The sequence below is a fragment of the Narcine bancroftii genome, chromosome 8, assembly GCF_036971445.1.
Source record: "Narcine bancroftii isolate sNarBan1 chromosome 8, sNarBan1.hap1, whole genome shotgun sequence".
Taxonomy (NCBI): Eukaryota; Metazoa; Chordata; class Chondrichthyes; order Torpediniformes; family Narcinidae; genus Narcine; species Narcine bancroftii.
Genome location: NC_091476.1, coordinates 107,570,834 through 107,593,261, shown reverse-complemented (window position 1 = coordinate 107,593,261; position 22,428 = coordinate 107,570,834). Strand labels below are relative to the sequence as shown.

The window sequence follows — 22,428 nt, the reverse complement described above, 5'->3', positions numbered from 1 at the left end:
TGACCAAAAGGTTTCCTTATATGCAGATGATCTATTGCTTTCTGTTTCTAATCCAGAGGTTACTTTGCCTAGTATATTAGCTGTTCTCTAATATTAGTCAGTGTTCTGGGTATAAGTTGAATATATATAAAGCTATGCTAATTTTCCTTTTTAAGATTGTGGGAAACCAATTTACCCATCTTGGTATTACATTTACTAGAAGCTATAAATATATTAAGGAAAAAATTTCCACTATTTAATCAAGTTAAATTATTATTGGCATGGTCACCTTTATCACTTTCGATGATAGGTCGTGTCAATTCTGTTAAAATGAACATAATACCTAACTTTTTGTACCTCTTTCAATCTAAACCAATTTGTATTCCTAAAATTTTTTTGACTCACTTGATTCATTTATATCTTCTTACATGTGGTAAGGGAAACATCCCCGCTTAAATAAAACTCATCTTCAAAGAGCAAAAAGGAATGGTGAACCAGCACTTCCCAATTTTAGATTATCCTATTGGGTGGTCACTTTAAGCAAGTTAATTCTTTTGTTACATATTGATAATTTGGTTGATTGTCCTTCAAGGATAGAAATGGAATTGAATTTCACAAAGAATACTTCTTTGTTGGCAATTGTAGGTTCCTGTTTATCTTCTTTATATAACTAATAATATGACAATTAAACATAGTTTGAGAATATGGGCACAATTTAGAAGGTTTTTGGTGACTCCATTGGTTGCCTTATCATTTTTATTATCAGTAGGGGTCTCTCTGTGTTAAGCCAAGCCTGTATATTGTGGGGTTAGATAAGAATAGTTTAATTTTTTTTCACTTTTTAATGTAACATAGGTTAAAATACCATCTGTATTATTCTGTAAGATTTGTTAATATTCTATTCTCATATACCTATGTAACATTTAAACAATGAAAATAATAAAAATTTTGAAACAAGATTTGCATTTAGGAATCACTTTTTTACCTCCTATGCAAGAGAGATTTTAATGATTGGCACAGATTGGGTATTAAATGTTTCAAAGACCTTTTTATTCATAATAGTTTTGCCTCTAAAAATACATTTTTTTAAAAAGATATTTACAAGTTATACATTTTGTTCAATCTCAGATTCCCGATTTTCCACAAATTCTTGAGGCGAATATTCTTGATTTCCTTTTGGATTTTTAAACTTTCTCACAAAGGTTTAGTATTTTATTTATAATAATTTATTTGATTTAAGATCAGCCTTGTTAGTTAAGATCAAGAGCGATTGGGAACGGGACTTGAATCTTTCATTTTCTGATGAGGTTTGGGATTCTATTTGTAATTTGATTAGTACCACCTCCCTTTGTGCTTGACATTGTTTAATGCAAGTTAAAGTAGTCCATAGAGTACATTTATCTAAAGCAAAATTAGCTTGTTTTTATTCAGATATTAATCCTCTGTGTAAAATTGCAGATGCTTCCTCGGTTCATGGTTTTGCTCCAGTCTAGAAAAATTTTGGAAAGATTTTTCACGCACTATCGGTGATTCTTAAGGTTACATTGGAACCTTGCCCCTTAATTGCTCTGTTTGGATTATCTGATGTTATTTTATTGATTTCATCTCAAAACCAAATTTTATCTTTTACTTCATTGATAGCCAGACGTGCAATATTGATCAAATGGAAGGATAACACCCCACCTACTCCCCACACATATTGGTTAAATGATATTATTGCGGCAGACCGAGTGACCACAGAGCTGGACAGGCAGAATCGCGAATGGTGCTAGCATCCCTTCTTTGCCCAGAAGCCCGCATTTGTAGGTTGATGGAGCGCGATGCTTCCCTGCTGGCCTGTTGCCAGAGAGATAATCACTCCCCTTTGGGAGGCACGTGATTGTTTAAAATAAATGGTTGGTAGTAGCCTGTTAAATGCCAGTACTTTTCTCTTCAATTGGCACTGGAAATCTCACCCCAGCAACATCTGAGCACATAAATCGGGCAGTACATTGCAATTTAAAATCTTTGCACTCTGTTCCTTGCCCATTCAATGTTACTCGACAGCAGTTTGCAATTTCTTTGTTGAGTCTATAACATAGCATAGAAATTCTGTGCCTTAAAGGGTACAGTTTAAGCCCCAAAGTGTTCACTGTCGCAGGATGGATATATCTGTCAGTACTCCCAGAATCAAATAAACAGTCAACAGATTTCCCGTTTACCTTCATCTTCATCATGGAATGTTTCAACCTGTGCGGTTTGCCTTAATCGAGGGTGATAAGACGCCAGGACGGGACCGCGCGGCTGCGATGTCCCGCAGCAGCTCCCCTCGTCACCGGTCATTCTGCTTGCAGTCTCCAAGGAAGTGACAAACTAGTTGTCGGTTCTCCAGGTAGTCATCATCACTGCCATCTTGCTGCGGCATCTTATCTTGTCCTTGGTGCCTGTCTTCTTCGCCTTTCCTTTTCTAGCCTCGGCGTAGGCTGGGCGATAACTCCTGAGCTTGGCAGGCTCTCGCAAAATGCCCCCTTTTTCCACACCTGTCACAGTCACCTCGTTGGACGGTTCATTCGTGGCTGCTTGGTTACACTCAGCAGTGGGTCATCATCACAGGAAACAAACTTTGAGGGAGTAGCTTTGATCTGCCTCTTCCCCTAGGGCTTTAGTACTCTGCAGTGCTGCCCTGAGGGTCTTTGTCTGCAGTAGGACAGCATTAAGTCAGGTCAGGGGTCTCTAGTAGGCATTGTCTAATGTACTTGGTGTCCAGTCCACTTATGAAGGCGTCCAACATTAGAGCGTCTTGATGAGCTCCAGCTGTAACAGGGGAAGGTACAGGCTCTTGATGGCCCCTTCAGCGCGAGAGCAAAAGCATCATCCCTTTCATCGGGACATTGTTTTCAGGTGTGAAGTTGGTGCCTCGCAAACAATGTGTTCTGTGGCATATCATAGTAGGTTCTGAGTAGACCCAGGACATTCTGATAAACTACTGTTTCCCTGATCACCGAGTAGGAGAGCGACAAGATAATTAATCTTTATGGGGTCTTGAACCACATTGTTTGAATGCATGCAAGCGTCGAAGCCACTGGAGCCAATGAAGAAATATTTTGCCTGTCAATACAAAGGGGATGTGACCCAGGAGATCTGATGCAGTTTAGATGAGAAATCCAATGAACAGGTCAGGCAGGCTGACTTCCAATTTCTGTTAACATCTTTTCAGTCTCTTTCCATCATCTGATTCCTTTCCTCCAACTCTCCACCCCCCTCTCCTGTCAGAGATAACTTCTCTGCCCTCTCCCCTGTCACTTCTCAGCTTCTCTTCTCCCTCCCATGTCCTCTTACCAGTTCGCCTTTGCTGCTTCTCCCTCCTCCTTATTCAGACGACTGCCTGTTTTTCCACATTCCCAATGAAAGGCCCAAGCCCAAAACATCGGCTGCCTTTCACTTCCAGTGGTTGCTGTGTCCTGCTGAGTTTCCCCAGCATATATGTGCATTACACCTTGTGATCCATCCCGGCCCTCTTGAATGATACAGCATCAATATTGACCTTCTGTTATCCCTCTGTTTCCTCTCCTCCAGTTCCCCACCCCTTCACTTCCTTCTCCCAAGATATCCTTAAAGAGACACATTGTTATATTGATTTTTTTAATTGCCATGTTTGTTTCTATTTTATGGATGCTTTTGTTTTACAACTTATGATTTACATAACTTTAACACTGACTCAAATGTTTGGAGGAACTTTTTTTAAAACCTGAATAAAATTTAAATCATTTAAAATCCATACCCCTCTCTCCTGTACTTCTCAGCTTCCACCCTCCCATCAGTGTCCATATTTAAGCACGAGCCACCCCCTTTTTATTGGACATCTGTTGCATTTTTGTATATCCTGGCGAAGGCCTAGGCCCAAAATGTCAACGACTTTTTACTTTTTATGGATGCTGCATAAAAACCTTCCCTAATCTGAAAATCCAGAGGTTGCAGCAGTTTTAAACAATCAAATGGTAGTTGCACAGCTAAGTCTCGTCCAGCAGTTAACAACATTGACGTTTTCTGTTTGGTTTATGACCTTGACACAAAAGCCCAGACACAGACCATAGAGTTGAGTCAACACCTCCCCACACAGGGAGGAGGTGAACGGTCTCTCCCCGATGTAAATTCAACAGGAGGCCTGCAGAGAAGAGGAATCAGTGAATCCCTTTCCGCACTTGCTGGAAGGGAACAGTCTCTACCCATTGTGAACACTTTGGTGCCTCCGTAAGTTGGCGGAATGAGTGAAACTGATCCGACAGAGGGAGCAAGTGAATGCTCTCTCTCCACTGTGAACCCACTGGTGTACCTGCAGGCTGGAGGACTGAGAACCCCTTCCCGCACAGGGAGCAAGTGAACAGTTTCTCCCCAGTGTGGACCCGCTGGTGTGCCTGCAGGTGGGAAGTCTGAGTGAATCTGATCCCACAGAGGGAGCAAGTGAACGTTTCTCCCCAGTGTGAACTTGCTGGTGTACCTGCAGGTGGGAGGACTGAATGAATCCCATGCCACACAGGGAGCAGGTGAACGGTTTCTTTCTGGTGTGAACCCGCTGGTGTACCTGCAGGCCAAAGGGCCAAGCAAAACATTTGCTGCACAAGGAGCAGGTGAACGGTTTTTCTCCAGTGAGAACCCGCTGATGTACATGCAAGCCGGAGGGCCGAGAGAACCCCTTTCCACGCAGGTATCAGGTGAATGGTTTCTCCCCGGTGAGAGCACGCTCAAGTGCCTGAAGATCAGAGGGAGGAGAGAACCCCTTTCCATGTCGGGAGTAGGCAAAATGTTTCTCCCGTGTAAACTCGCTGGTGTATCAGCAGATGGCAGGATTGAAAGAATCCCCACACAGCGAGCAGGTGAATTGTCTCTCCTTGCAGTGAATTCTCTGGTGCTCCAGGATGCTGGAGGATTGGGTGAACCCCTTCCCAGACACGCAACGCGGCAGGTGAACGGACGCTCCCCAGGGGGAACACACCCATGTTCCTCCAGGTCCTTGCACGTTTGAAAGCTCTTCCCACTGTCTAAGCAGATGAATGAGTTCTCCCTAGTGTGGACACACTGGTGTTGCAGCAGTGCGTCAGAATTGGTGAATCCCTCTCCACGATCAGAACAGGGGAGCAGTCTCTCCAGTGAGTGCAGTCATGCGTTTCCAGCAAGTCCAAAGAAAGTCCTGCATCACCACAAGCTCCACTTTGAATTGTTTTATCTGCCACATCACTGGTCACCTGAGGCTGCTGCATCTGCCAATTCGCTCACAGGGCGATACTGATTGGCCGGTGGGTAGTGTTGTCTGTGACGCCGTTTCCTGATTGGGCAACGCACATCAAGGGGTGAAGAGTCGAGAGAAAAGAGAGGAAATCCACAATATTGAAGAAGTTCAGCAGATCAAACCGTGACCTGCTGCGTTTCTCCAGCATTACGGTTCAACCACGGTTTTCACAATGTAGTGTTTTACCTACAAAATAAAATAGAGCAGACTTCTTAACCCGGTGCACCGCAGAGAGAAGATGTCAGCATTTGCCCCATAATGCAAAACTGTTCAGAAACCGTTCTATCTGCCCAACTGAAACAGATGACAAACAGCAATAAAGCACGTGTCCTCCCTTTATGATGTCATCACGCACAGCGTCCGTGCACTCACCCCCCACTCCCCATCTTCCACCAATGCCCGACTTGGGAACCCTGTCACTCTCTCGGACCCGCCTCCAAGGCCAATCACCATCACGTGTCCCATTCTCCCCGTCAGATTCGGCAGTGAAGACTGTCAATCATGCTCCCTCGCACCTGCGCGTTGGGCTTCTTGAGAAGGAGGGACACGGCGCTCATTTGCAAAGTGGAAGCACGGAAATGCTGGCGGAATGAGGGTCTCGTCGCGACCACAGGAGGTAACGATGTATTAGCGACGGTTCGGGCCTGAGCCCTTCTTCAAGGGGTGGGAAAGGCAGGCAGCGTCTGAATAAAGAGGCGGGGGAGAAGGACAGAGCAACAGACAAAAGGTGTTAATGGGATATAGATGGGAGGGAAGGGGAGGGGGTGGCTGTGAAAGCAGAGCTGGGGAAGGAGACAGAGTGAACGGGGGAGAGAGAGGGGGGGGAGCTGCAGGAAAGGGGTCAAAGGGAGAGATAGGGAGGGTAACGTATACCGGAGAATGTGCTTTTTACGCTCTGATTGTAGTTCATCACAGAACTGCTGCAGGAACTCAGCAAGAGTTGGAGCTTCCACTCCACAGGAGGTAACAATATAATATGTAACCGGTTTTTCAGGCCTGTGCCCTTTTTCAAGGAATGAGTGAGAAGCAGACAGGTGTCTGAATAAAGGCAGGGGGAGCAATTTAACACCATCAGTCGGAGCTTTGGGAAAGGAGCAAAGGAGTCATGCGGGAGGGAGGTGGTGGAGGCTAATGCAAGATTGGTTTGTTGATCACTTTGGCTCAGTTTTCCACAAGAGCAGGGATCTCCCATTATAATTCTCTGCCCCATTCCCTTACTGATATGTCTGTCCATGGTCTCATTGCACTGCCAGACTGAGCCCACCTGCAACATCTGATATTCTATCTGGGCACTCTCCCTCCAGATTGCATTAATATTGACTTTGCTAGTTTCTGCTGCTCTGTCTCCAGCTTCCCATTTCCTTCTCTCACCTGTACCCAAACCGTACATTCACAGAGCCAACTGCCCTTCCTCCATCAATTCTCATCTTTCCTTTCTCCATATCCAATTATCACCTTTAGTGGTTACTCTGCACTCCCCCTACCATTTCTTTTATTCAAACGCTGCATTTTGACACACCTTGAAAAGTGATCAGGCCTGGAAGGTTGGTAATATATATGTACCTCCTGATAAATGCTGCAAGTTGTGCTGAGTTCCTCTGGCATCTCTTTTTTAAAACTACAATCACAGCATCTGCAGATTCTCATGTTTCACTTCATTCACCATTTGTCTGCCTGTCCAGAGTGCTCTTCCTCACAGTTCAGAATACTTGCATGGTTTGTTGTGTTGCTGTCCATGCCTCTGGGGTGTGTCAACTTGGAACATTGGCAGCAGAGAATGCCTTGCTTCCTCTCACTCCACCATCTTCTATTCACAGGGTTAAGAAAACGGTGCGCTTCCAGGCAGGAAGCCTCAGACCACACCTTGTTGTGGTCTGACACCCCAACTGGATTCCTTGAGATCAGCCAGTTTTAATCAGTGGATTAGTTACACAGGGATCACTGCACAGAGAAACTCAACATCCGCTTAGTGCGTAAGCTGGTCTTCAGCTGACTGAATGGACAACATGGAGGATCAGGTGACCAGTGATGTGGCAGATAAAACACTCCAAAGTGAAGCGTGCGGTGAGGTGGGGCTTACTGTGGACTTGCTGGAATCACATCACTGCGCTCACACTGGGGAGAGACAATTCCCCTGTTCTGAGTGTGGAGAGGGATTCACTAGCTCTGACGCACTGCTGCAACATCAGATGTGTGTCCACACTAGTGGGAGCTCATTCATCTGCTCTAACTGTGGGAAGACCTTTCAAACCTGCAAGGACCTGGAGGAGCACGGGTGTGTTCCCCCTGGGGAGAGTCCATTCACCTGCCGCGTGTGTGGGAAGGGATTCACCCAGTCCTCCAGCCTCCTGCAGCACCAGAGCATTCACTCAGAGGAGAGACAATTCACCTGCTCCCTGTGTGGGAGTGGATTCACTCAGTCCTCCCACCTGTTGAGGCATCAGAGAGTTCACACCGGAGAGAGACCCTACACCTGCTCCCTTTGCGGGAAGAGTTTCACTCAGCCCTCTGCCTTGCAGGTACACCAGCGGGTTCACACTGGGGAGAGACCATTCACCTGTTCCCTCTGCGGGAAGGGGTTCTCTCAGCCCTCTGGCCTGCAGGCACACGCGCGAGTTCACACTGGAGAGAAACCGTTCACCTGCTCCCTGTGTGGGATCGGATTCACTCAATCATCCAACCTGCTGAGGCACCAGAGAGTTCACACTGGGGAGAGACCATTCTCTTGCAGCGAGTGTGGAAAGAGATTTTCTGATTCCTCCTCTCTGCAGGGCCACCAGAGAATTCACACTGGGGAGAAACCGTTCACCTGCTCCCTATGTGGAATCGGATTTACCCGTTCCTCATACTTGCTGAGGCATCAGACTGTTCACACTGGGGAGAAACCGTTCACCTGTTCCCTTTGCGGGAAGGGGTTCTCTCGGTCCCCCGACCTGCAAGCGCACCAGTGGGTTCACACTGGAGAGAAACCGTTCACCTGCTCCCTGTGCGGGAAGGGGTTCACTCAGCCCTATGGACTGCGGAAACATCAACGGGTGCATAGCGGGGAGAAACCATTTACCTGCTCCCTTTGTGGGAAGGGGTTCTCTCAGTCCACCCTCCTGCTGAGGCACCAGAGAGTTCACACCGGCGAGAAACCGTTCACCTGCACTTTGTGCGGTAAGGGGTTTGCTCAGCCCTCCAGCCTGCAGGTACACCAGCGGATTCACACTGGGGAGAAACCGTTCACCTGCTCTCTGTGTGGGAAGGGGTTCTCTCAGTCCTCTGGCCTGCGTTCGCATCAGCAGGTTCACACAGAGGAGAGACTGTTCTCTTGCAGCAAGTGCGGAAAGGGATTTGCCAAGACCTCCTCTTTGCAAGCCCACCAGAGCCTTCATACTGGGGAGAAATCATTCATCTGCTCCCAGTGCGGGAAGGAGTTTTCTCAGCTCTCTTGTCTCTGGGGACACCAGCAAGTACACACAGGGAGAGAGAGCAATCACCATGGACAGTCAGTTTCTTTCCTCTCTGGTAAAAGTATCATGCGCTAATGGGCATGTTATTAAGGTGAGGGGGAGGGAGGGAGGTTAAGTGAGATGTTTCAGGTAAATACCCAGAGAGCAGTGAGCACCTGCAATGTACTACCAGGTGTAGTTAATTCTTGACAGACCCATGAATATGGAGGGAGGTGGATTATGTCCAGGCAGCAGTTTAGTTTAACTTTGGCATCCTGTTCAGACAGACATGTGGGCCGAAGGGTAAATGTTTCAGAGGTCACAGATTTAAGGTTTGTTGTATTGATGGGGATTTTCTGTGAAGGTTATGCTCCTTCCCATCTCACTCTCCCCGCTCTATTATTTGGGCTTTTGCCCTCTTTCCCTGCTATTCTGAGTGTGGGGATCCTGCTGTCCATTGCCTTTAATGGATGCTGCCTGACCTGCTGAGTTGTGGATCACTGCTGAGGTGACTGATGTGGTGACCTCTGACCTGGTGCCTGCGTGGCTGGGTTTTTGTGATGTCATGAACTGCCAGAGAAGACTCAGCTGTGCAAGTATGCTTTGGTGTTTGAAGTGGATTGTTTGAATCTCGATGCTGCATCCTCCGTATTTTCAGATGATTAGGGTGTGCAGATACTGGGATCGAATGCTGGGCACAAGTGCTGAAGAAACTCAGGTCACAGACCAAACATAGGATATAAAAGGCAGTTGCCACTTCAGGCCTGAGCTCTTCCCCAGGCCTTCTGAAGATGAGGTAGATGCCTGAGGAAAAAAAAAGCTGAATGACGAGGAATATGGGTTACAGGTCGTTACTGGCGGGAGGATAGAGAGAGAGGAGCCGAGAAGTGATTGGGGCGAGTGCTCAGATAGGTAGCTCTGATGGGAGAAGGAAGTGAAAGAGATGGGGAGCTGGAGGATAGGAAATGGAGGGATAACAAAGTGGAGGTTGAATTTCATTCCATCTATTTGGCAAGTTCTTGGACAGGATACAAGGTGCATTGCACAGAAGTGCTGGGAAAACTCAACAGGACACGCAGCAGCCACAGAAAGTGAAAGGCAACGTTTTTTTGGGCTTGGGCCCTTCATCAGGAATGTGGAAAAACAGGCAGTTGTCTGAATATAAAGGGATGATGGGCGGGAGAAGCAGCACAGGCGAACTGGTAAGAGGATATAGGTGGATACAGGTAGGAGGGGAGAAGAGGAAGAAGTTGAGAAGTGACAGGGGAGTGGGCAAAGGGGTTTGCTGACAGGAGAAGGCAGGGAAGGGGGTGGCAAACTGGAGAAAAAGAGAAGAGGGGGAGAGACTCAGAAAAGGGTGTGAACAGAAATTGGAATTCAATGTTCATGCCGTCTGGTTGGAGACTGCAGAGATTAAATACAAGATGTCCCTCCAGTTTGCGGGTGGCGTCAACAATTGGGGTCCAGATTGTAGTTCTGATGGGTTTATCCTTGCTGCTCCAGCTCTCCGTTTGTTTGTATAATCCCCAGTCGGCCTACTGCACCTGTTCATTGGATTTTTCATCTAAACTGTTATCAGATCTCCTGGGTCACTTCTCTTTTGTACTGGCTGGTATGGATGGACTGTTTCTGACCTGGACCTTGATGGACATTGAATAAAAATGGCTGTGACTGGAAGATTTTGGACTCATTCTTGACTTCTACAGACACAACAGCATGTAGCTCCCGGAATTAAAAACCTCCACCAGTGCTGTTATTTGATGGCCTGAGGACTACTTCCACCAGAGATTTTTGTCCCCTTATTATTCCTAATATTGACCCAGATCAATGTAACATTCGGCTTCTCAGAATCTACGGTGCCCTCCATAATATTTAGGACTTAGAATTTTTTTCCTTTATTTTCCGGTGGTCAAGTTTTAAATTTGTAATCAAACAATTCATACATAATTAAAGAGCAGATTCCAGCTTTTATCCCAGGTTATTTGTTTATGTGTTGGTTGGACCATGTAGAAATTACAGCAGTTTTTATACATTGTTTCCCCCCATCCCCCTCCAATTTCAGGCCAGCATAATGTTTTGGATATTTGGCATTGCAAGTATTTGTAATTAGTCAACTGTGTTTAGTTGCTTTGGTGGTGCAGGTATAAGAAAGTTAGGCCTGCTTATAAGCTTTTGATCACCTTTGGAGTTTGTATTTGCTATTTTTCAACACGAGGACCAGAGTTGTGCCAGTGAAAGTCAAAGAAGCCATTATGAGGCTAAAAAAACAATAATATAGACACAGACATAGCCTGAACCTCAGGATTATCAAAATCATCTGTTTGGAACATAATTAAGAAAGAACGTACTGGTGAGCTCTGTAATCACAAAGGGACTGCTAGGCCTGGGAACATCTCCAATGCCAATGACAAAATTTTCATCATAATGAAGAAAAATCTCCAAACACCTGTCATAAACAGAAGTAGAGGCTACACTGCAAGATGCAAGCCTCAAGTTAGCCTCAGAAACAGGATGGCTAGATTACAGATTGCCAAGTATTTAAAAGAGTCTGCAGAATTCTGGACAAAGGACGAGGTCAGATGAGACCAAGTGCAAAGCGAAAAGGTGTAAAGGAACTGCCCAAGATCGAGAGAATACCACCTCTTCTGTGAAACATGGCGGTAGGTCTATTATGGCCTGGGTATGTACGGCTGCCACACGTTCTGGCACGTTTATCTTCATTGATAATGTAACTGCTGATGACGGTCGCAAAATGGATTCTGAGGTGTGTAGAAACATCTGCACAGATTCGAGTAAATGCCTCTAAACTCATTGGATGGCACTTCAAACTACAGCAAGACATTGACCCCCAAAACATACTGATAAAGCAAAAAGGAGTTTTTCAATGCTAAATACTGGAAAATTCTTGAATAGCCAAGTCAGTCACCCAATCTACATCCAATTGAGCATGCCTTCCATATGCTGAAGAGAAAACCGAAGAAGAAAAGCCCCCCCGAAACAAGCAGGTGCTGAAGATGGCAGCAGTAGAGGCCTGCCGGAGCATCACCAGAGAAGACTATGATTCACATACTTCAAGCAGTCATTGCATGCAAGGGACATGTAACAAAGTACTAAACAGGACTACTTTAATATACATACCATTGCTATGTCCTAAATATTATGTGGCCTTGAAATGATATTTCAGATTTATTGTCAGAATACATACATGACATCACATATAACCCTTGGATTCTTTTTACTGCAACCAGGCAGAATTACCACTTTTTTGTAGTGCAAAAAAAATACACAATGTGCACATGTAAACAAATGTGCAATTCAGAGGAGAAAAATGTCCTTAAATGAGTTTATTGTTGAGGAGTCTGATGGTGGATGGGTAGCAGCTGTTCCTGAACCTGGTGGTGCAAGTCTTATTGGCACCTGTACCTCTTTCCTGATAGAAGCAGTGAAAACAGAACGTGTGCTGGCTGGTGTGGATACTCGATGATTGCTGCTGCTCTCTGATGGCAGTATTCCTTGTTGATAGTAGGGAGATCTTTTCCTGTGATGTCCTGGGTGGTGTCCACTACCTTTTGCCGGGCTTTACGCTCAGGGGTATTGGTGTCCTCGTACCAGTACATGATGCAGCCGCTCAGCACTCTTTCCACCACTCATCTGTAGAAATTTACCATGATTTCTGGTGTCATACCAAACTTCTGCAAACTGCTGAGGAAGTAGAAGTGCTGGCAAATTGGTATGTTGGGTCCAGGAAAAATCCTCCAAAATGGTGACTCCCAAGAACTTAAATTTGCTCTTCCTTTTCACAATCATTACTGGATTGTACACATCTGGTTTTCCTTTCCTGAAGTCAACAATCAGCTCCTTGGTTTTGGTGACTGAGTGCGAGGTTATTGTTGGTGCACCATATGGCCAAGGGCTGTAATTTCTACTTGGTCAAACTGAAATATATATATATAAATAACAATGAATAAAATCTGGACTTTGATCACGCGATTGTTTGATTATAAATTTAACACTGGAGCACAGGACCAAATAAAGGAAAAAATTTTTTTCCCCCCAAGCATTATGGAGGCCACTGCATCTCATCTCTCACTATCAATCTGATCTCATCCTGCATTAAGAATGCTTCCCCACCTCCTGTAGCTTCCCGGCTCTCCTTCTGAATTTGCTGATACACCGAGATATTAAATTCCAATCATCTCCAACCTGCAACTACGGTTCTGTAGTCGGCATAAATGAGTCTCAAAGAGTGTGACTTAGTGACAACAGTTTATTCACCTTCATTCCAATGCTCTGGGCATTGAGAAAAAGTGCTCCAAGCTTGGTGACAAGTTGCAATGAGGACTTTTTAGTTTATTGCATGGATTTTTCTGTCCTCCACTTTGACTTTCCCCTTTTCTACCTTTTGCTTCTGTTTCTTTTTCCTTCTGTCATCCTGCAGGTAATGGCATTCCCACGCCACAGTAGTCTAACCCTATTCAATAGCATGGCAAACAATTCCCCTGGGATATTTATCCCAGTCGTGCCCAGGTGCAGACCATCCAGACAGGCTGGTGAACAGGACGGACACATGGGGGAATGAAGCAAGGAGGTGAATGCAGAGTGATACAGTCTAAGGAGCCCTGCCAAGGGGATGATGGAATGCATCCATGCTCACTTCCTTGATCAGCATGTTACAGAAGCCACATGGGAACTATTTTGCTGGGAAGAATGTGGAGAGGCAAATTTCAACTGGAGGTGGTGTAGAGAAAGCGAGGGAGTTGTAAGATAGTGAGCATTGGGAAGAAGCACAGATTACAGCAACGAGGGAGTAATGATAAACGTTCAGGAGATCTTGGTTTTTCTCTGGGAATCACATATTTGGGAATATGTGAAGGTCTTGGGGAGAGTGAAGGATCATTTGTCAGAATAACACTAGATTTTTGGTTTTATGGGGAAAAATATAATGTATTGCCACTTTCAGTTCAGTTCTGATCACCTCATTATAGGAAGGATGTGGAATTTATTGAGAGGAAGCAAGTCTTATGAGGCAAGGTTAGCAGAGCTGGGACTTTTCTCTTTGGAGTGTAGAAGGATGAGAGGAGACTTGATAGAGGTTTACAACAGTGGTTCTCAACCTTTTTCCTTTCCACTCACATACCACTAAATCTTCCCTATGCCACAGGTGCTCTGTGATTAGTAAAGGATTGCTTAAGGTGGTATGTGGGTGGAAAGAAAATGTTTGAAAATCACCGTTTTCATTGTACCTAATTCGTTATGCACACGGTTTCAAAGGAAATGGGCCAATGACAGTTTTTCTCTAGCCAAATATTTCAGTAACAATTGGATCTTCTTCTTCTTTCTTTGGCTTGGCTTCGCGGACGAAGATTTATGGAGGGGTAATGTCCACGTCAGGTGCAGGCTCGTTTGTGGCTGACAAGTCCGATGCGGGACAGCCAGACACGGTTGCAACAGTTGCAAGGGAAAATTGGTTGGTTGGGGTTGAGTGTTGGGTTTTTCCTCCTTTGTCTTTTGTCAGTGAGGTGGGCTCTGTGGTCTTCTTCATAGGAGGTTGCTGCCTGCCGAACTGTGAGGCGCCAAGATGCACGGTTTGAGGCGATATCAGCCCACTGGCGGTGGTCAATGTGGCAGGTACCAAGAGATTTCTTTAGGCAGTCCTTGTACCCAGTGCAGTTGGATCTTCAGCAGCGTGGATTCGATGCTGTCGGCCTCTGCCATCTCGAGTACTTTGATGTTGGTGATGAAGTCGCTCCAATGAATGTTGAGGATGGAGCGGAGACAAGGCTGGTGGAAGCGTTCTAGGAGCCGTAGGTGATGCCGGTAGAGGACCCATGATTCGGATCCGAACAGGAGTGTGGGTATGACAACGGCTATGTATACGCTAATCTTTGTGAGGTTTTTCAGTTGGTTGTTTTTCCAGACTCTTTTGTGTAGTCTTCCAAAGGCGCTATTTGCCTTGGCAAGTGTGTTGTCTATCTCATTGTCGATCCTTGCATCCGATGAAATGGTGCAGCCGAGATAGGTAAACTGGTTCTAGCGACAATCAACCTTCCCTTCCACTCACATACCACCTTAAGTAACCCCTTACTAACCACAGAGCACCTATACATAGGGAATACAAAGTGGTATGTGAGTGGAAAAGAAAAAGGTTGAGAACCACTAGTCTACAAGATTATGAGGGGTATAGATAAGGTGGACAGCCAGCACTGGTTTCCCAGGGCAGGATCAACTAACACCAGAGGTACACACACACAAAGTGAATGGAGGGAAGTTTAGGAGACATCTGGGGTACTTTTAAAGAGAGTTGCAGATGCCTGAAATGTTTTGCTGGGGATGATGGTGGAGGCTGAAACAATGGAGACATTTTAAAGGCTCTTTAGACAGACATGTAGATGAAACAAAAAGGGTTATGGGGTAAGGAGGGTTTAGTGCTTTTTTTTTTTAAATGGAAGGAATATATGGATTAGTATAGAGGGCCAAAGGGCCTGTAGTATGCTGTGCTACGTTTTAATGAGTTACCCGCAGCACAGTACAGAATTCTTTTTATTTTGAAAAGTCTATTTAAAATTTTACAAAATACAAACATAAAATACAAAAATATATAAAAAACACTCCTCTAAATTACCCCCCTATATCCCCCACTCTCCACCCCCCCCCCCCCACCGGTGCTTAACATACGCCACCTTTGTATACTCAACTCTGCATCATTTTTCCAAGTTACCGCTATACACTTCTAGCTACTGCCAAACTCACCATGTGAGCTGTTTTTATGACATCATATTTAACCCTGCCTTCATTGTTCTCAAGTCAAAGGCATTCTGAACCTGCCTACTCCCGTCTCTTCCATGGATTCCCATGGTAACTGTCAATCATCATCTCGTACATCTACGCACTGAATTCAAAGCAGTTCAATATATTGTAAGAGTGCAAACATGACATTTCATACAACCCTGAGCTTTTTCCTGTGGGCCAGGCAGAAATTTTATATATTAGTGCAAAAAAAAATCTACTCAAGAGAGATGTGTACAAAATAGTGGTGTGAAGAAGAAGGAAGTACAAACAAAAGGATCTGCAGAAAATAAATATTGAATTAAAAATTTGTACAAAGTGAGAGTCCTCAAATTAATATTCGATTTAATCAGTTGTTTAGAAGTCTGATGGTGGATGTGTAGCAAATGGTCCTGAATCCAGTGTGTGCCATTAAGGATCCAGGTAACCCCCAGCTTTGCAGCAACATCAGATGTGGTCACTGGCTTACCTGGTGTGTGTGAAGGAAACGTGGCCTCCCTGACTCTGGGATGTGTGTTTTGCTGGTGGTCGTGTGTTTTCCCACCCCTTCCCCAGTCTAAAACTAATTCAGAAGTCACATCATCTGTCAATCAAGGTTGGTGTTGGATAATGACATCATCATGTGTACATGATGACGTGGGGAACTGATAAATATATATGCATGTTTGTAGTACTCCATTTTAGTATGTAGTTTAGTAAAGTAATGAATCAACCTTCTATCAATCTGTGGATGTTGTTTATTACAACGGGGGCCCAAAACAGTGAGGACGAGGAAGTCAAGAACTCACACAACCATTTATCAACTCCATGGACAGAAGAGACCTATTACAACTAGTGAAAACAGACAGCTGTGAAATTCAACAGATGGCTGAAACTGGATCTGCAACCTACTTTAGTGAGTTCAATGCAAAAACAAACACCTGGGAAGGATATGTTGAACGTTTTGATCAACATTGAATAGTGCATGAAATAACTGACAATCCACCGTTAAATAGAAAGTTGGCCCTGTTTCAACTCAGATTGGGTGGGGGGAGACATACAAACTGTTAAGATCACTAACAATTCCAGATATGCTGGCTACCAAAACATATACAGAGATCTGTCAAGCTATTGGGCAACACCTTAACCCCTGACCACCAGAAACAACAAAGACAAACTTTACCACCTTAAGCAAATGCTGGGGGAGTCAGTCCCAGTTTTTTTGGCTGCATTCCATAAACTGTCTAAAGACTGCATTTGAACAATTCAAAAACAATGCTTTAAGAGACCAATTAGTAATGTGTTTAGCTAACCAAGTTACCAGAGTAAAACTAATTGGAACATGAAATCTGGCACTGGAATTGGCTATAGACATTGTTGCTGCCGAAACAGCAGCAAACAATGCAGACATCTGCCAGAGAGACTCGACTGCTGTCAATAAATCTTGGCACCAAGATCTTTCCCGCCGTGAACCTTTCTGCCCAGAATGTTTTCGCTGTGGGAAGACAAATCACAGCCCAGATGCCTGCTACTTTAAAAAATCCAAATTCCACAAGTGTAATGAAAAAGGACACATAAAAACAAAATGCCCAATGAATAAATTGAAGAAATATTATAAGGAAAACTCCAGGAGAATACAATTTGCAGAAGGGAAAAAAGCCCAGACACTGAAACCACGGATACCAATGATTCGGAGGAAGAACTAGATGCGAGTAAACAAGTTATACAAGTCATCCATAGCTTTGGACTGGGCCAAAAAGAGCTAACCTTCTACGTCCATATCTAGATTAACAACAAGCCAATACGTATGGAACTGGATATGGGAGCAGCAGTTTCCCTGATGCTGAAGAACTATTCCAAATGTTAAATGGAGGACAAAAGTTCACGAAGTTGGACCTGTCACAAGCCACCAACAGGTGGAGCTAGAAATATATAGCCATAAACATACATTTAGGTATACTTGCATGCCATACGGAATATCAGCAGCACCAGCCATATTCCAAGAAATTATGGACAAATTGCTACACGGACTCTGAGTAGGCTGCTACCTGGATGACATCCTCATTACCAACAAGGATGACACAGAATACCCAACTACCCTAGATATTGTTCTGAAACAACTACCACAAGCAAACGTCTGTCTACTACAAGACAAATGTGTATTCATGGCACCATCGGTGACCTATTTAGGTTTCACCATCAATCAAGAAGGGGTACAGATGGAAAACAAAAGTTACTAAGAGCTCCTTACCCGACCAACAAAACGGAACTGCAATCATTTTTGGGTATGGCAAACCATTATCGCCAACACATTCCAAACATGTATGTTATGTAACCCCCTAAATGAACTGCTAAAAAAAAAAAATCAAAAAATGGTACTGGAATGCAAAAACCAAACAAGCTGTTGATGAATTGAAAACACTTCTAACAAGTAGTAACTATGTCTTAATCCATTACAATCCCGACAAAGAACTAGCAGTGGATGCATCACCTGTGGGAATGGAGGCCGTACTGTCACAGAAAACAGAAAAAGGAGAGCAACCAGTGGCATATGCCTGCCGATCACTAACCGCTTGTGAGCGGAACTATGCTTAATTGGAAAGAGAAGGGCTAGCCGTCATCTTCGGGGTAAAGAGATTTCACCAATACCTGTACGGACAAAAGTTTGTGCTGGTTACAGAGAACAAACCACTGAGTCTAATATTGGGATCTAAAAAAGGAAAACCGATGGTAGCAGCAGCCTAAATTCAAAGGTGAGCAATGATATTGGCAATATAAGATTTTGATTTAAAACATCAACCAGCATTACACAATAACCATACAGATGCCCTCTCCCACTTACCACTTTCAGATATGGAGCAGAAGGAAACAATCATAAAATGGACATCAGAAGCGACAGAAATAAATCAAAGCCAACTGGATCAACTTCTGATCACAGCAAAAGGATAACCTGAAAGATGTGATATTGTCCAGAGTTTTCTATTTCACAAACAAGGACTGGTCAGAAGATCAGGAAATGTCAAAGGAAATGAAAACATATTATACCAGACGTGGTGAACTATCAACAGAAGAAGGAAGCCTACGATGGGGAACCAGGACTGTCATTTTCAAGAAGTGGCAGCAAGATGTCCTGGCCGAACTACACAATAACCATCCAGAGATAGTGTAGATGAAAGCACAAGCCAGGATGCATGTCTGGTGCCCTTGCATAGCGGAAGATATTGAGCACACAGTCAAAAGATGCAGCATGTGCCAGGAAGCACAACCCAAAGCACCTGAGGCAGAAGCATACCCATGGAAATGTCCATCACCACTGTGATGTCGGATCCACTTAGTCTTTGCAGGACCATTCCATGGGAAAGAATTTCCTGATAGCAGTCGACACACACTCCAAGTAGCCAATTGTAATCAGCATGAGGAAAATGACGGCAGGTCAGACCATTGAAAATCTCAGAAGAGTTTTTCACATTATATGGATTACCCATTGAACTTGTTTCTGACGATGGCCTGCAATTGGTATCGGCAGAATTTCTAGCTTTCATGCATAATAACATCATTTGCCATACCATCCAAGTACAAACAGAGAAGCTGAACGTTTCATACAAATTTTCAAGAAAGCCACAAAGATGAGATTCAATTCAGACTTTTCATTCTTCTATAAAATTGCCAATTTCATGCTGAGTTCTGAAATACACCACACTCAACCACCAAAAGGACATCAGCAGAACTGATGTTTAGGAGAAATTTGAGGACCAGACTATTGGCAATATGCCCAAACGTCAGCCTCAGATTGCAACAAACAACTTATGCTAACAAAGATCTGAAATCAATAGAAGTGGGATATGGGGAGTAGTCCTGAAAAATCTCATCCTAGTGGCGGATAGGATATGGAAAAGGCACATTGATCAACTAAGACACAATGACACATAAAACTGGGGCGGAAGGTGTGCAAAGTGAGAGGCCTACTGGACTACCAGTAGAAACATCTCCACTACACGCTGACATATATGGAGAGGTGCCAAAACCACCAACTGAAGAAATACCATCAAGAGGGTCACATGAAACCAGAAACCAAGCAGGCAGCCCAATGGATTTTCACACCCCAACTCTGAAAAGACTAATAAGATCAACTTCTCCACCACCCAGTTATATCCCAACTGATGAACCAGAACAGGTCATGCTTAGAGCTCCTTTACAACATTCCTGACTGATGCCATTCCACTCTGTAGATCCAAATGAAACACACCCACCAGAACAATTCAAAGGCTATATCTAGTGGGCGAGGGGGAAGTGCATTGGATATGACACTATCACGTGTACGTGAATATATACACGCTTGTAGTACTCCATTTTAGTATGTAGTTTAGTAATGAATCAACCTACTATCAGTTTGTTGATGTCGTTTATTACTACAGGGGCCATGAATTAGTGCACACCTTGCCATTGGCTAATTCAAACCACTCAGCATCATTATTGGCTAGACACATAGATTAGCACTCTATTTAGTACCATTTAGAGCATCATGGTGATAGCCCCAGGCACCACTCCATGCCGGCTGCGACTGTGGATATCACTTGGAAGGATTGCGGGTAAGCTGACCCCTTTCGACGATTAGGGGTCCAAGAGTGTGTTTATATCCCTGTGGGTACCGTTTGTACTAGAGCCGCCTCCCGATGATCTGGCGCCCAGGAGGGTGTGGATTTGTCCTGTTTTTAGTGTGCGAATGCTGGCACTGCCTGTGTGAATTCGTAATTGTATATTGTTTAACGTTTTCCCATGCTCTTTTATAATTTGAGCGAGTGTGTATTTTATTTCTGTTACGATCTTCCCACACTCTTCTATAAATAGTTGTGTTAATAAACCTAAGCGTGATTGCAAACGCTTGTGTCCAGACTTGTCTCTGTGAACCCACCGAATGTGATACTTTAAAAAAAAATCAACACAACACCTGGGTTCTTGTTCACATTAGCTGTGCCCCACTGAAAGGTTGGGCCAGTGCTCATTAAAATGTCTGCACCTGAGAGTCGGGACACCACTGTTTGCCAGATTGTAAAAAGGGGAAGGGGAGGGGGAGGGGGAGTTCCTGAAACACCCACCCCACCGGTGATATTTTGTAACAGTTTAGTAGATGGGAGCTCACTGCCATTCGGGCGAGTCGCACAGATCAGAAGAACGAAGCTCGTGAAATCAACCAGTTTGTGTAAACAATTCATTTCGGTGTCATTGAATGAGATCGGCATAAGAGAACGTCCCTCAGAAGTTGTGCTGGAGTTCTCCTGCAGATCCAGTAGTTTGATTTGTTTGTGCTGCTGGCGTACTCGAAGGTCACCCTGAATAGACTTCCACAGCAATGACCAGGATCGATTTCCACGACAGCATCCTCTTGTTGGGGAGGGGGAGTGCAAGCCTTGGTTTCGTTTGGTGAGTTGACATCCATGAAATGTTGCATTCGCCCAGTGATGCGACCCATCGCATATCCCCAGGCCCGCGCACTATAATTTCTTCCTTAGTAGGCGGACGTAACTCGTCCTGATTCCTCGGAGTGCTGAACCTAAACCTCCTCCGATTTATTATCAGGAGGACCGCATTATTACCCAGAAACCTCAACGGTCCAGAAACTGCTCTGTCCAAAGAGCCTCAATAGCGCTCACGTGAACTGCACCCTACATCACCCTTCCATTGTGACGTCAAAAGGATAGGCAGCTGACAACCAATCGGAACAACCAGACCCAGTAACAGTCGCATTCGAGACATTTCACTCAAATTACATTACCCAACGTGCTACCGTCCAAGTCTCAATCACGTTCGCTCGCAACTGCGCACGAGACTCACCGAGCAGCAATGGCGGGGAATGGGGAAAGGGGTTCCTTAGCCAAGACGGTGCTGGTTGCAGGAATTCAGCCGCATCGGGAGCGGAGTATGGTCAGAAACCGGATAATGGAGCGGGGACAGACAAAGAACGGGGAGCTATACCGACCTGGATGTTGGCACCTTCGGCTACAAAGCGGAATCTCTTCCCAATTCCCTCTATTTCCTTCTCCCAGTTCTCCTTTCACTCAACCAACACCCCTTCCCCCTATCAATTCTCACCTATCCTTCCATCCATATCCAATTAACACCTTTTGTCTGTGCGACTACACAAAGTAATTGCGACCAAATTAATAACCAGAGGAAAACGTTCAGCAAAACATTCAACACAAGACAAAACAATGAGCCTGCGGAATTAAACAAGAAAATCTGTAGGTGCTGGGATCGTGCAGTACACCAAAGTGCTGGAGAAAAACAGCAGGTAAATGTTAATCAACGTTACCAGCCTGGAGCCCTTCGACATGATTCTGCAAACAGGTAAACGCCTGAAAAGATAGATGGAGGTGGATACACAGGATAAAACGTGGAAGGGGAGAAGAGAAAGAAGCTGAGAAGTGATGGAGCGAGGGCAGAGAGACCAAGAGGGTAGTGCTCTGGTAGGAGACGGAAGGGGAGTTGGAGAAAGGAAAGAGAGGGAACGTTCTGTGTTGGTTACCTTTACATCCTGTGGACGCTGCGTGAGTTTCTCCGGCATTTTCGTGCATTTGCTTCAAGTTCCAGCGGCTGCAGGCGTTGGTGTTTCTCTAATTGACACCAGTCCGCAGGCTGCTGCATCTGCCAATCCGCTCACAGGGCGGGGCGAGCAGCAACGGACGAGCTGATTGGCCAGTGGTGTTGTCTGTGATGCCGTTTCCTGATGGGCAACGCACATCAAGGGGAGAAGAGTCGAGATAAAACAGAGTAAATCCACAATGTTGGAGAAGTTCAGCAGATCAAACCGTGACCTGCTGCGTTTCTCCAGCATTACGGTTCAACCACGGTTTTCACAATGTAGTGTTTTACCTACAAAATAAAGTAGAGCAGACTTCTTAACCCGGTGCCCCGCAGAGAGAAGATGTCAGCATTTGCCCCACAATGCAAAGCGGTTCAGGAACCGTTCTATCTGCCCAACTGAAA

General features: G+C 44.9%; 1 protein-coding gene, 1 long non-coding RNA gene and 1 pseudogene across 7 annotated transcripts in view; 1 reads left to right on the top strand and 2 right to left on the bottom strand.

Moving 5' to 3' along the window:
- LOC138741139 (zinc finger protein 227-like) overlaps window positions 1–22,428 on the top strand; it is a 39,535-nt gene that overhangs the window by 5,477 nt on the left and 11,630 nt on the right. For 3 of the 6 annotated variants that reach the window (XM_069894752.1, XM_069894751.1, XM_069894753.1), the window contains 3 exons: window positions 5,723–5,861; window positions 7,063–8,735; window positions 10,259–10,356. In XM_069894752.1, coding sequence (XP_069750853.1) covers window positions 7,243–8,735; window positions 10,259–10,334 — 1,569 coding nt within the window. In that variant the 5' untranslated portion in view covers window positions 5,723–5,861; window positions 7,063–7,242 and the 3' untranslated portion in view covers window positions 10,335–10,356. Of the gene's footprint in view, window positions 1–3,976; window positions 5,862–7,062; window positions 8,792–10,258; window positions 10,357–17,652; window positions 17,658–22,428 lie in introns of those variants that run through there. The other 3 variants (XM_069894750.1, XM_069894754.1, XM_069894755.1) reach the window with 3 other exon arrangements.
- Window positions 1,376–4,955, bottom strand: LOC138742104 (zinc finger protein 239-like; annotated as a pseudogene).
- LOC138741144 (uncharacterized) lies at window positions 5,568–22,423 on the bottom strand. Its single transcript, XR_011343358.1, has 2 exons — window positions 21,968–22,423; window positions 5,568–5,928 (listed from the first exon to the last, which is right to left on the bottom strand). It is a non-coding gene; the product is annotated as an uncharacterized lncRNA (long non-coding RNA).